Consider the following 15,510-nt stretch of genomic DNA (forward strand, 5'->3'; position numbering starts at 1 on the left):
TTTCTGCACTCGTAGAAAAAAGTGTCTGCCGAATATTAGTAGCTAATTTTGCTGCTATTCTAGCAGTACTTCTGCAATTTACAGCAGCAGGCTGGCTGCTGAAAAGTTTGTTGTTTGCTGAAAATGACTGCTGCTTAATTAAGGTAGGGTAACAGTGTAGCCATTGGTTATTTAAAGGCGCCAATAACTCGCCTTGTCATATCGAGCATCATAGGCATTCGGTATTTGTGCAAGAGCTGGTGCCGCCCGGCCTCTAACTGAGACTCTCCGCTCGGTACCGCTGATTGTCCGCGACTGTCGTTTCAACTATTGCGTATGGAGCATTCCACTATCCGGTAGCATTTCGCGCACCCGGTAGCTCGCAACTAAGCTTCTCGTGACAGCAATGAACACAACCCAGATCGGACCTATATGTTCCAACCTATGTGGTGCTCACAGATTTCCCGTGCCGGGTAATCCAACCTTGACATTAACTTGACTAATGCAGCACTTGTTGAATTGATGTTTTTTTGTAAATACTTAAAAAAAATGAACCCATTTCACCATATTTAGACAGCGGTATATTTTTTTTTCGCCTTCTACGTCTCATCGAAGTTTATTATTAAAATTCATAAAACAGTAATTGAAAATCTGTTCAATAATCCCATAAATCATTAAGAATAACCTTATTTGAATGCCCCCATAAACATTGACACTAAGATGATGCACCTTTATGGACAGGTATTAATTTGGGGTAGTGACTAATTGTTTGTACACTCACTAATTTGCTGAATTGTCATTTTAATATTTGTTTTTATTTTCTTCAAGAGATTTTAGATATATTTCAATCCCAAAAGTGGGTGGATAATTCTTTTGAAGTGCAAATAATGATTTTGGATTGACCTTAAATCCAGTGACTAATATTCATTTCAAAACATTTTAGCTTAGAAAAATAAATTACTTTTTCGAAAAGAGATAGTTTTTAATAAACATATCATCTAATTTTTCAATAAAAAATACTGTATATTTATTTTCTTCTTCAAAGTCAGAGAAATTTCTCTTGTTACAGATTTATCGTTCAGATTAACCTGTTGCACTATTTACAACAGCAACGATTTTTACATAAAACCTATACGATTTTATTATATGTTGAATTTCTGAGTTTGAATTCTGGCAAAAACATCAGAAACATTTTTCATCGGTGGTTTTTCCCTCACTAAAACTGATGACATTTGTGAGGTCTTCAGCTGTATAAAACTTCTCTACAGACTGGTGTAATTTAACGATACGCCATTCGGATTTTGCCACAAAGGTGGGCTATTAGCATTATTGGAGCCCACCGTAGCGCAGAGGTTAGCATGTCCGTCTATGATGCTGAACGACAGGGTTCGAATCCTGACAAAAATTCAACGGTGGTTTTCCCCTCCTAATGCTGGCAATACTTGTGAAATACTTTACCATGTACAAGCTTCTTTCCAAAGAGGTATCACACTGCGGCACGTCGTTCGGACTCTGATATAAAAAGGAGGCCCCTTATCATTCAGCTTAAACTTTAATCGGACTGCTCTTTCATATGTGAGATGTTTGCCTCTGTTCCTTAGTGGATTGTTCATGGGCAAAGTTTTATTAGCATTAAGCAAACCCTTGAATCGAACAGCACTCATTAACATGGAAGAAGTCTCATTTAAAATAGTTTTGGTTGAGTTTAGGGCCAAAAGGCATTCACCTTCTTTAGATCCTAAGGTATAACAATAGCCTTCACTGTCTAAGTGAGTCTGATTGTAGATTCCCACTTTAACCAAAACTAACGTTCTAAAGATTCACATCTGTTTATTTCAACAAATCTTTATAAAAACGAGAAACTTAAGAGGAACTCTTCTATAAATTCCGGTATTAAACGAAGCGTATTTGTTTCATAGACATTAAGGAGTATCCTCGCTGTTCTAGAATGGAATGTTCATGGGCAAATTTACATATTAAGGAGCTTGTAAGCATTTTAAGTTATAAATTAAATTTATCTTCGTTTTATACTATAGAGTAGAGAGGATTCTAACCTATTATATCGAATATCATAACAATCAGAAATCTGTTTTTATATGCTTTATATGTATGTACCTAAATCCTACTTTAATTGAATTATAACATGAACCCATTAAATCAGTACCCAAAAACACTATGACGTCTTTAGAGATAATTTGGGATGCGTGGGCCTTACGCTAATGGAAAAAAATGACGGTTACCAAATCTGTGCCCACATACTAAATTTCAACAAATGTGTCCTATAAATAAATATTCATTTACAAAAACAGAACTGTTTAAATACCAATTATTATCGCCACTGGCTCTCTCTTTCCTACTCTCTCCGATTCTATTACATGCTGTAAATGTATGTTGTGATATGAGAATACGTTCCCCCGCCATCACATTCTAGGTCAAGTTTGTAACCTAATATAGGCTAATGTGAAATTTCTTCTCATTTTAAAAATCATAATAAACGCGCGCAGCACTAAACAAAATCTCAGAGAGCTAAAAGTGACTAGCAATTCAATAAATGTCACATAAATGTCAACGCAGCAACAACAACAAAATTTGAAAACGGCCATACAGCATTGCTACTGCTAATGGTACTTAGTTTGTGAGTGTAAACAAAACATTCTTAAATGACATTTAAGTTATTGTTGTCAACATAAAATCAATCAACGAACGGTACTATCGTTCGCATCACTATCAGCTGCTTGAAGGTAGTGGAGGGTGGTGTCGAGGGAGAGGGACACTTTGCAAAGAAAACAAAAGCAAACATCTCATATCTCAAACCATGAGAGTAAACAAAATAGAAAAAAAAATTAAAAGCTTATCGTTGTTTGTTTGAGTCAGTAACGAAAACGAAAGTAAATATACCACCTATATGGGAGACACTTTAAAACAATTATCTATCTATGTATGACTTAATATTGGCATATAAACAAACATTTTTGTTTATTTTGCAATAAATTGAAATTTGGCTTAAGATTATTGTTTCCAATCATCTTGAAAGCTATCAATTATGTAAGGAGTAGAAAGAGGGGGGAGACAGAGATAGCAGAGTTGGTTTTTAGAGAGAGTAACTATATATATAACTGAAATGCCAAAAAGTTTGCCAGCAGAGACTTATGTTGAAGAGCGGCATATGAACATTTTTATGCAGGGTTGCCAGCTGTTTGAGATTTATGTTGGCAGGGGCTCTCAGTGGAATAAGAAACATTGGTTGTTTTATAGTGGAAACAGCTAAAACAGATTGAGTTGGGTTTTGAACGTCGCGTTGCAAAATTGCAGCTATGCACACAAATCCCCCAAAAGCAAAGCGGAAAGTTAAAAAATTTTCAACTTTGGCGCTTGAAATTGTTTAACTTTTTCGTGTTAATTTTTTGGCATTTGTTTGCAGAGTGCAATTTTTCATTCTGTTTTGGCCTTAAGACTTATGTCTGCTTGTCCATCTCTAATCCGTCTATATAGACGAATTGCCATCAGTAACTATCTTCGATTCCCCTGAATTTAATATTCGACATCAACAAACTCTCTATAATTTAAACAATTTAGTTCATAGTGTTAAGAAATTTATTGTTTACCAGCGCAAGGCTAGCACTTGGCAGATCTTTATTAGATGGCTGGACTGACAGTCGAGACGGAAGGCATTATATCTCTTACCAAAAAAAAAATCAGTGGTTTTAAATGGATTTAAGACAAGATCTTTGAGGCCATTATGGTGCAGGATTAGCAAGTCCTCCCTAATGGACCAATATGAAGCATGAATTCTGAAAATCATAAAAGTTCTCAAGACACAATTTCATACAAATCGGATAAGAATTGCATCATGCATGACCTTGAGAGTTCAATATGCTTTTTTGGCAGCTATTATAAGTTATGAACTTATACAAACCATATTTGGCATTACACTCAACCAAATTTGTTATTAAAAACAGCAAAAATTTTTGCTGAAGCATCTGAAAATGGGGAACCAGACGTTACTGCTGTTTCAGTAAACATAGGACTGACAGCTGACAGGACAGTAAACTAAATCAGCAAACAAAATCTGCTGAAAAAAATTTTTTTTTCTAATTTTTATGTTTGCTTTTTACTTGTTTTGATTACTTGAGGCATTTTTTTAGAAAATTTGTTTGAAAAGATGATTTTAATTCGTGGAATATTACTGTAAGGAAGCTACCAGATCCACCCATTGCTATACATTTTTAATAATGGCTGAGCTCGCTCGCTGGAATTGTTTATTATAGCTCTACTAATGTGTACACTTACAGAAATTTAAGATAACCAAAAAGTTTGCTGAAACAGCAAAATGTCTGTTGAAATTGGGACAGCAATAAATTGTCGCTAAAACAGCAAACATTTTCTACTGTTTTCAAATTTTGAGAGTTAAAGAAACTCAAAAATGTCTTATTTTTCAATTTTACAAGCACATAACTTTAATTTTTTTCAAATTTTCTACAATTTCCTAATTTTCGAACGAATTTAAATAATAGTAATATATAACAAATGCCTTAATGGTTATTTCAAAGTTCAAAAATATTGAATGGATTTATTCAAAAGTTTAACATTTTTAATTTAATATCAGCAGACAGTCTTTGCTGATATCAGCAGACAAATTTTTCTAGGTGTACATGACTGGCGTGGCCTTTTTATATCTAAATTTAAAGAAAAAACAAAGATTATGGAAAGTATAAATTCAGCGGTGTCTATAAACTTCCACTGATTATAAACTAAACTTCTAACATCCATTTCATAACTAAGCAGTAGTCATTTTCAGTAAACAACAGACTTTTCAGCAGTAAGCCTACTGCTCTGAAATTGCAGAACTGCTGCTGTAATAGCAGAACTACTTTTCTGCAAATTTTTTTCTATGAGTGTAATAACAGAACCAATTAGGTAGAACCTTTTTTTCTTTCTTGCGCTAGTTGAGCTTAAATGACCACGAGAATGTGTGTTAGGAAGAGATTGTTTTTGTGAATTGAAGAACAGAAATTGCCAGCTATCATAGCCATTTTCGTAGTCATTTAAGCTCGACTAACGCCTATGGCTGAACGCCTGTGTTCGAATCCTGGCGAGACCATCAGACAAAATTTTCAGCGGTGGTTTTCTCCCCCTTATACTGGCAACATTTTCTCTCCAAAGAGGTGTCGCACTGCGACACGCCGTTCGGACTCGGAAATAAAAAGGAGGCCCCTTATCATTGAACTTAAATTTGAATCGGACTGCGCTCTATGTGAGAAGTTTGCCCCTGTTTCTTATTGGAATGTTCATGGGCAAAACTTGCAACTTGCTTACTTGCGAATAAACTGATTACAACACCCAGAAAAATTAGTCTGCTGATATAATCAAACACTGTCTGCTGATATTAAATTAAAAATTTTAAACTTTTGAATGAATTCATACAAAATTTTTGGACTTCTATAGAAAAAATTGAGGCATTTGCTTTATATTAATAAACAGATTGTCCAATTTAGGAGTTCAGTTTTTGTTTAAAAGCATAAATATGTAGTTATAATAGTTATTATCTCCGCTGCTGTTTATATTCGTTTAATAATTAACTAATTGTAGAAAATTGGTAAAAATTGTAAGTTAAATGCTAGTAAAATTGAAAGATAAGATGCAATATAAAATTTTTGTTAAATTTTTATGACATTTTTGAGCTTTTTAAACTTTTTACCATTTGATAGCAACAGAAAATATTTGCTGTTTTAGCAAGAAATTACTGCTGTCCCATTTTCAGCAGACTTTCTGCCGTTACAGCCAACTTTTTTTGCAGTTTTGACTAACAAATTTCTCTGAGTGTACAGAAAAAGAAGAATGGATATTAGAAAGGGTTGTGAAATTAGGGTTTTGAGGCCGAAATCAGGCTATTGAGTAGAGCCGGAAAACTATCGATATTCGCTACATTCGATATTTTTCTTCTCAACTATCGATAGTATCGAGAAATTTGTTCAATATATTTTCAAATTATTCGTATTTTCAAAGATTACACTGGCAAAAACATAAAAAAGTGCTTAATATTGGAGTATTCGTTCTATCGAGTGCTTTTTTTATTCTAGTAAAGTGTAAATATCAACGGATGCTACAAAATGAGCAGATGTGGGACAAACTCGCATCATTTTGTATTTATTTTGAAGCCATCTCTACTATTGTCGATATTCCGATTACTTAGCTTTGGTATTGACGTGTATCTTGACTTCAGGGGTTTTAAAAGAATCATAAAAATATTTGTACCATATCACTAACAAATTATAGAAGTTTAGGAATACTAATTTTTTATCCAGCGTGTAACTTTGTGAATAAAAATAAATTTCTACTAAATACCTTTTTTGTTAATTTAAAATTTAAAAAAAAAATAGTTTTGATATAGACAACTGTACAAGGCAATATCAGCTTTAATTTCCTTCAACACACCGTTTTAGGAATATTTTTGCATATTTTCACATACCACCACCAAAATAAAATTCAAATTGGCAACCCTACACAAATTAATATAATTCTAAGCAAAACGAATGAAGGTCACTAAAGGTCGAAGAAAAGAATTTTTTTTTCGGTATTAATAAATTCGAACACAAAAAAACCAAAACATCTTCTGCCTAATACCATGATGTTCTTTATTCATGAAAATTAAGAAAAATAAAGAAATTAAAAAGAAAATAAGTAAAACGAAAATGAAGAAAGTCAAGTGTACACACGAGCCATGAAGCAGACAGCAGTCAGTCAATGGCAATGAAATGAACTGAATTTAGAAAAAGTTACTTTTATTGTGGGAGATTTTATGCAATGAGTTTGGCTAAAGCTGATTATTTTTTTTTTTTTCAAGAGTTGCACTTTTTTACAATTTTTTTTAAATGTATTTCCAAAAGAAAAAATTAAATCTCAAAAGACTTTAGTTTAAAAATGTTTTTATTATTATTTGTACTTTTTTATTCTTTTAAAGAAAACTAAAAAATCCAAGTTTAGCCATGCTTTTTCTTTTGCTTTGCATTTTTTTATTTTGTTTTTTGAGTTTTTTTTTTGCAGAACTTCTTTTAGCGGTTTTTTTAACTCTTTAGGGAGCTGTTCTCTTTTATTAATTTTTTTCGCCACTCAAAAACTTACTGCTCATATTTTTTGTGTGTTTGTTTGCTTATGTGTTAACACTGAAAAAATCAAAAAATCACTGCGAAACTAAAATTCCAAAGGATTTTTTGTGCACTTTTGTTTTTCTTTTTGGCAGGAGCAGATTTTGTTATTGTTGTTTTCTGTTCTGCTTGATAGTGCGACCCGAGTTCAGAGAGAGAATTTCTGTTGTTTCGTACACGAGCAGCGGCGAGTAACTGAATGGCGACAATGTCTTGCGGTCATATGGAAAGCCTGCATTCACTTCATAATGAGATGAGGCGTAACTTCATTATCACTGTCATCAACATCAACTAACACTAATGCCACAAAATGCCGCCCGTCTGTGTGCCACTGTGCTGATGTTGTTGGTAGGTGTTTTTGTGAATAAAAGATAGACCCCACTATGCCAAACGCAAGTATGTGTGAGTTTATGTATGAGAGTTTATAATGCTTGTTGTTATTGTTTTGTATTTGGTTTTCTTATGGCAGACATAAGCCACCACCGTTAAGAATTTTGCGCATTGTAGGTATGTGTATTCCCCAACTATTTTTCCGCCCCACCTTGTGTTTTCGTAGCTTCTCTTCTCATTCGCGGGTAGTCTTCTTCGCTTGCCTCTCACCCACCTACTTGGATGTTGAGTGTATGTACCTATTAATTTTGTCTCTACTGTAACACTTGTTTGTTGTTATTGTTTTCGCTATGTGCTGTGGGGGTGCACTTTGAATTTCATTGAGTGTAACTATCTGCCTGAAGTGAAGGCGCCGGCAGCAATTTCGTGCCGGCAAATCGCATCGTATGAGTGCAAAAAGTAAAAGTACAAAACTGATAACAATTGAAGTGTCTGGCTGTGTGTTTTTTCAATAAATATTTCTTTTCATGGGTATTTACATTTTGTGTTTGCATTTGTTGATGTTACGTATTGTGAGAAATAGATAATAGAATAACAATTAACCCTTAGTGGATTGAAGAGACCGTTAGAACCCTCTCAACCTAACCCAAAAAAAATGTTAGTTTGTTTAGAAAAATTAAAACAAGTGAAGGCGTGCTAAGTTCGGCTGGGCCGAGTCTTGGGAACCCACCACCATGGATTCAAGAAGTTAAATTGGGAGATCGGTTTATATGGGAGCTATATCATGTTCTTGACCGATTTGGATCGTCCTTGGCACAGTTGTTGAGAGTCATATCCGAACTCTATGAGCAAAATTTCAACCAAATCGGATGAAAATTGAGGCTTCCAGGGGCTCAAGAATATAAATCGGCAGATCGGTTTATATGGGAGCTATATCAAGTTCTTGACTGATTTGGACCGTACTTGGCACAGACTTTAGAAGTCATAACAATGTGCAATATTTCACCCAATTAGGACACAAATTTCGGCTTCCAGGGGCTCAAGAAGTTAAATCTGGAGATCGTTATATGGCCAACTTGGACAGTACTTAGCACATTCGTTGGAAGACGTAAGATAACACTATGTGGAAAATTTTAGCCTAATAGGACAAAAATTTTAGCTTCCAGGGGCTCAAGAAGTAGAATCGTGAGATCGGTTTGCATGGAAGCTATCTCAGATTATAGACCGATTTAGACCGCACTTGGCACATTTGTTGGAAGTCATTGCATATGTACAAAATTTCAGCCAAATCGGATGAAAGTTAAGGTTTCCAGGGGCTCAAGAAGTCAAATTGGGAGATCGGTTTATATGGGACCTATATCATGGTCTTGACCGATTTGGACCGTACTTGGCACAGTTATTGGGAATCATAACCGAAATCGGCCATATTTACCAATTAGACAATATGGGTATCGAAGAAAAGGTATTTGGAAGTAATGAATAACTCTCATATATAAAAATTCGCTTCAAGAAATTCTACTCACAAAGGTCCCCTTAACCAGTAGAGTTCAAAATAATTCACAGCCCAATTACATTCCTCCGTTGGAGGCACTGTGCTGTATCAGGTGTTCTCAAGAATTTATAAGATCCCAAGGGGTTTCGTATCCTTAGAGGGAAAAGAATCAGGCAATGTCGACTGAGGATTTGATAGCGCAATAAGAAGTTCGGTCGAGACGGTGTAACACAGATTAATCTGCACGACTCTTAACATCCTCGCTCGAACCACTCGAAAACCGACACTGAGCTAGCACTCTCTTCTCCTGTGATAGATTTCCGATTCCTAGTCGATCGATGGTTCAAATTCAAGCCGCCTCTATCCCCACAGGGCTTTGTCGAAAGAACTTTTACAACTTCTTGTACAGAGCCCAACGTTCTGCTTCTCCAGCAGCCTCAGCCTCTATACGAACCCGTAGCCAGTCATGGACATAACCCTGAGTTTTGCCCCTGGCCAGGGGGATTCGACGCTATCGATTGTCCAAAGCAACAATTTCATAGACTTCTCATTCGCAAAATCTCTAACTCCGATTCCGTCCTTCAAATAGGCTCCTTCGAATATTAAATAGCTGTTCCTTCGCCTTCGATGACATCAACTATGCCAGCATTGTGTCCAGTAGTTTCCAATGGGCTGGACTGATTTTACCATTAGCTCCCACAATGGCCACACACTCTGGTTCGAAGGACCCAACCGTCCCTTGTTGCATATCGCCTAGATGGACGCACAAACATATGGTTTGGGTTTCTTGCTCGTGGCCCCATTCCCAGAAGGAATTATGCCACTTGCAATGATCCGCCCCCTTGGCTGGAACACTGACACAATCTGGGTAGCTCTATCAAATAAATGCTCCATTCTGACTTTTATCCCCCCGCAGGATGAGTCTCCTTGATCGATCTGTTCCTGTATGCACTATTTGAGGAACCACAAGTGACAGGGGTCTGCTTTGTCTTGACATGGGCAGATTCCGAATCCCCTTCAGACTTCCTTACCCCTGCCCCTGTGGGTTCCGAGACAATTTCCGCTGCTTCATGAAATACAGCCAAAGCACATCTGCTCTAAATCTTTCCTCCTTACGCATAGGAGGGTTTTGTATTTGTTGCAATCATTTCAGTCAGTTCTATGTTACAAATATAAGTAACACCTTAAAATATGCTACACTTTTTGATAATAGGCTGTGTTTACCGTTACTCAAAGACCACAAAACTGTTAGCCATTGACAACCCCAAAAATTCAAATCTTTTCCCTTATTCTATTACAATCAATCACAATGAACTGTTAGTTGACAGCAATGATTACAGCTGTACCACAGAACACATGCGCCCTTTATTCCAAAATACTCAACACTCAGCAATATCTCTACCAACAATTGCCGGCCCTCTACACAAGGGAGAAATAAAAGAAAGAAAAACATAAACACGGATGACCCTTTACACCATTAACATTCAAGCGAACATATCAGTATGCTCAACTGTGCGAAACTATTTGACAGTAAATATTTTCTCCGCATGCACACCTACATATATATAGCTACTGGCGAAACCCATTGCATGAAACCGCCCAGTGGAAATTCTAAAATTTGCACAGCAAAAACTCATGGGAACCTTGAAGAGAAAAAAGCGCGCGCCGGTCGATTCTGTCTATGTCGCTCCGCAGATAACGAATGTAATGAGAAGGGTTGCCAGGCTAGTATATAAAAATAAAAAAAATAACCTAAGCTTTAATTATGAGAAAAAGCATAAAAAAAAAATAATGAATGCGGCTTAAGTTCTATTTGGCCGGATCTTATTTAGCATTTTTTGGACTATTTTTATTAAGAAGCAGAACATACATTTTATATTTTATACAGCTATAACTAACACGATGTGTTGCCAAGTGTCACACTGGTATATCTGACAAACTAGAAATGACAGCTATATGATATTTGTTTCTATTGACAGGTCACTATACTGTTTGCAAGCCACCAAAAGCATTTGCTTCTGAGTTATTCGCGATGAATTTTAAGCGTAAAATCACAACCGGCTATTGTTGGCGAACGCCTGTAAGTGAACAAAATGTTTTTGTTTTACACCAGAAATCGATAAAATGATACTGGTAGCGTTGTTAAATGTCATGCTGATGCTCCAAAAAGAAAACTGCGACAACTTCTAAAATGGTTAGGCGATTGAAGACCACAAATTCAACGAAATCCATGCTGTAGTGACAATCAATTGGCTAAAGATCTGAAAATATGCAGCGCAAGGAAAATGCACATTTTTTTGGCCCATGAACATTTTATTAATGATCAGGGGCAAACTTTTCACATATCAATGAGTGCAGTCCGATTCATATTCATATAAACCGATCCCCTGATTTGACCGACTGATCCCATAGACGTCTCCATCTGATCCGATTTGGGTAAAATTTGGTACATAAAGCACATTTATACGCTCCAATCTTTTGGTAATTATCATCATAAATAATTGAAATAAAATTAGATTAAAATTATTTTGTGATTGGTATTAAAACCAATACCAATTCGGTAATAAGGCTAGTACCAAACGGTACTAATCATTTTATGTTTCATCCATACCATCCGGTATTGTATTTGCACCATACGGTGTTGCTTTACTATCAATACCGTATGGTACTGAAATTAGCACTTTTGGTACCAACTTTTCTCTAGGTGTTGACACAAGTGGTTCGAATATACAACATTGATTGCAAAAAGAAGATATGTATCTCATATTTATTCATCCAAATCGATATATGTATTGGATCCAAAAGTCGGGAATTTCCCATTATTTTTTGTCGAATGGTTGGGATGATTCCGAAAAATCCTTACTATCTGGCAAGCCTGCAGGCCGTCGATGTCCTTGAATTATGTCCCGTTACCTTTCACTTAAACTTTTGGGAGCTTGACAGATTATTATTCACATTATTTTTTGCTATTTGTAAGGTAAAAAGTGTAATAGTTGGCAACTCTGGTGTTGCAATGTGATGAGAATAACATTGTCAACCACTCAAAGTTCGTTGGTTTGCCACCAGAAGAAGAGCAAAGAATAACAACAAAAACACAACAATAACAAAACTATGGTTTCTCAAGGTTTTACTTACATGACTATGTTACAGCACTAGCAGCAGACACGACCTTTGCGAATGTTAATCGAACTGATGACAAAAGCAACAAAAAAATGTAATAGAAGAATAACAACACAAGTAAAAAAGGCATTAAGTTCGGTCGGGTCGAACTTTGGATACCCACCACCTCGGATAGATATATAAACCACTTTTCGTCATAATAAGGTTGAAAATGCTTCATTTATGAAACCAGACAAATTTCAGCTATATAGGGTAAAAAATTCATCTTTTGTAGGCCCACGAACTTAAATCGGGAGATCGGTACATGTATATGGTAACTATATATATAGACCGATGTGAATAATATAGGGTATGGATCTCCAAAAGCTTTACATAGCTCACTATTCCAAATTTCAGCGAAATCGGACAATAAATGTGCCTTTTATATGTCCAAGATTTTTAATGGAGAGATCGGCCCATTTGACAGCATTTTGAACACAGGTGTTGAAGAGCCTAACACAGCTCACTGTGGCAAATTTCAGCGAATTCGGGTAATAATCGCTGTTTTTATGGGCCCAAGAACTTAAATCGGGAGATCGGTATACATGGTAGCTATATTCAAATATAGCCCGATCTTGACCATACTCAGTACGAATTTCGAGTTGTCAACTCATTGTGCTAAATTTCCGTTAAATCGGTTGACAAAATCATCTCAAATATACCTAAAAACTAAAATCGGGAGATTGGTATATATGGCAGCTATGTTCAAATCTGGACTTATCAGAACCAACAGGACCAACTTAACACACTGTGCAAAATTTCAGCTAAATCGTACAATAAATGCGCCTATTATGAATCCAAGACCTTAAATCGATAGATCATAATATATGGCAGCTCTATCCACATCTGGACCGTTTTGGACATGGATGGATGGACAGTCCCAAATTTCAGCGAAATCGGATAATAAAAATTACTTTAATGATCCTTAGACCCTAAATCGGGAGATCGGTCTATATGGGGCTATATCAGCTTATCATCGAGCTTAATCTGCCTATAGACAAAAAAAAAAAAGAATCTGTGCAAAGATTCAGCTCAATATCTTAATTTTTGAAAATTGTAGCGTGATTTCAACAGACAGACGGAAGGGCGGACAGACATAGCTAGTTCGTCTTAGATTTTTACGAGGACCAAGAACATGTATGCTTCATAGGGTCGGAAGTGAATATTTCGATGTGTTGCAAACGGAATGATAAAATGAATATACCCCCATCCTTTGGTGGTGGGTACAACAAAGAGAGAACACTGGCACTGGCGGTTAAAGACTAGAACACTAGACCAACGACCCACCTTTGAAGCTCAGTACAATTTGAGCTCTGGCAAAATGCGGTCGTTTGCCATGTTGCGTTTGTGGTCTTGCTAGTTGGTTGTCCTGTAGTCCTCCATAAAATAATAAAATAATGCCATAAAACGCGTTCGTGTGAGTGTGTATAAGTGTGCATTTTATTATATGGGCGTATGTGTATGAGTAAAAATAGGAAATAGAGGCATAAATCCCAAGTTCAGCCAACAAAAAATATAAAAAGAAAAATTAATGAAAAATACGCCATGTAATCTCAATAATGAGCAAAAGAAATAAGAAAATCTTGAAGAAATCATGTGAAAAATGCAAAAATAATTTGCGACAGCCCAAAAGTATGCTTTAGTTTCCTTTTTGCTAAAATTGTTTTGCTTCCGCACTGAGGAAGCAGCACACTTACCACTACATCAGCGTTCAACGAAGGAGCCTAGAACATAAATTGACCTTCATGGCTTAGATACCAATAGTTGTCACCTACACCAGCCTACATACATGTATATGCCCGGATACTGGCTAGAACACACACACACACACATACACATATACTGACATAGCTACAAACAAGTGTTAAATAGATATTCTAGCCCTCAGAAAGGTGTAACAAGGGTATGGATTTGAGTGTGCGAAAATTTTAATGTATGCAGAGCCATGAAAGGAAGGTTTTTCAGGCCTTAATGCTGGAACTTACCTAGGATACGAAATTTACACTTGTTACATTATCAATTAGTTGTGGAACCAGAAAGTTTCTATACTTAAATTTGGGTTAAACTGTGTTAGGTTGGTCGGGGCTAAATCCTCTGACTATGATAAGTTGTATGAAGCATTGCAATGGAGGAATACTTTTGGATGTAGGTTAATATTAGATGGTTAGCCCATCCTAAGGGTAAGTTCACTAGGAGGCCAATTTGACCTATTGTTGTAAACTTGCGAGAAAAGAAGTGTAGGTGAGAAAGTAAAGAAAAGGTGTGAGGCCCCAGATCATACCTAGGAACGAAATTGAGAGATGAGGAGATATAAGAAGGGAGCAAGAGTCTAGATCGGGGTGTCGAAGGCCCATCATATGTGTGCATTTTGACGTCAGCATCGATCCACGGCCACCTAAATGTCTAATCGGTATGTGCAAACATACCGCTCGTTCCCTGTTGGAATCATGCGAAGTTGAAAAAAAAGGGTTTGAGGCCCCAGACAATACCCAAGAACGAGATGGAGAGATGAGGAGATATAAGAAGAGAGCAAGATCCTACCCTGTTGGAACCATTCCATGTTGTAAAGTCTGTGCCCCTGTAGACCCGGATATGAGAGAATTTTGGAGATTCCACTGTGCGCTACCGTAAGGACAGTGCCCGGTTATAACTCCTGTAATAGTCCTCCTTTCTTATCAAAGGCAAGAAACTCCTTCGCCATTCTATGTTCGACAGTAAGCTAGATGGAATCAGTTAATAGAGGTCTTTTTAGGGAAGGGGAATTCAGAAGATCGTATCCCGAATCGGTCTTGGTGCCATGTACTTTGAGTCCTTCCTCCATCTATACTTCTGCAGCAAGTGGAGTTTGCACATCATGGGCACAACTTTGGTGTACTGTTCCGAATATAGTCCTCAATACATTCAGCTCTGCGACTGCGAAGTGGATCTCATCGACCCTTTGAGCGGCCCTTAGCTCCACAAAATTGTCCTTTGTTTCCATGTATCATAATGGGACAGACCTCCGCTTGAAAGACCGTACACTCGGCCGGATGTCTCATCGACATACCGATACCGAATGCATCGCAGTAGACCCCCATCTCTGACTCTTTTTGAAAAGCGAATCTTGCATACATTTTCCTTAATTGGTCTTGGTGTCAAGTGGTCTGAGACTTAACTCAGTCCACCTTCGTCTGGCCTCCTTTAACATGTCGATCTCGCCCAGCTTGTTCTGTTCAAAATAGGGTTCTCAATAGGCTGCATATTCTGATAGACTGCGGTGTGGATCTTGACGCCCTTAAGCGTCTTTAGGCGTCGCAATGCTGTCCAGATAAATCCTGAGTTTTGAAGTCGGTAAATCCCACCCTTACTAATATATCGTAGCGGCGCTGATCTCTGCCTGAAAAGACCGTATACACTTCCAAAAGT

The 15,510-nt window shown here is 36.8% G+C and overlaps 2 protein-coding genes across 12 annotated transcripts in view; one reads left to right on the forward strand and one right to left on the reverse strand.

Moving 5' to 3' along the window:
- LOC106088343 (glycogenin-1) overlaps positions 1–7,344 on the reverse strand; it is a 47,252-nt gene extending 39,908 nt beyond the window's left edge. The window contains exon 1 of one of the 4 annotated variants that reach the window (XM_059368903.1): positions 7,102–7,331. In XM_059368903.1, coding sequence (XP_059224886.1) covers positions 7,102–7,108 — 7 coding nt within the window. In that variant the 5' untranslated portion in view covers positions 7,109–7,331. Of the gene's footprint in view, positions 1–7,101 lie in introns of all 4 variants that reach the window. The other 3 variants (XM_059368902.1, XM_013253816.2, XM_059368904.1) reach the window with 3 other exon arrangements.
- Positions 7,345–13,410: 6,066 nt separating this feature from the next.
- Positions 13,411–15,510, forward strand: part of LOC106089108 (guanine nucleotide exchange factor DBS) — a 352,997-nt gene continuing 350,897 nt past the window's right edge. For 4 of the 8 annotated variants that reach the window (XR_009398579.1, XR_009398580.1, XM_059370335.1 and 1 more), the window contains exon 1: positions 13,533–13,737. The gene's annotated coding sequence lies outside the window, so the exon portion shown is untranslated. The other 4 variants (XM_059370338.1, XM_059370337.1, XM_059370339.1 and 1 more) reach the window with 2 other exon arrangements.

This window comes from Stomoxys calcitrans, chromosome 5 (assembly GCF_963082655.1).
Source record: "Stomoxys calcitrans chromosome 5, idStoCalc2.1, whole genome shotgun sequence".
NCBI classification, from domain to species: Eukaryota; Metazoa; Arthropoda; class Insecta; order Diptera; family Muscidae; genus Stomoxys; species Stomoxys calcitrans.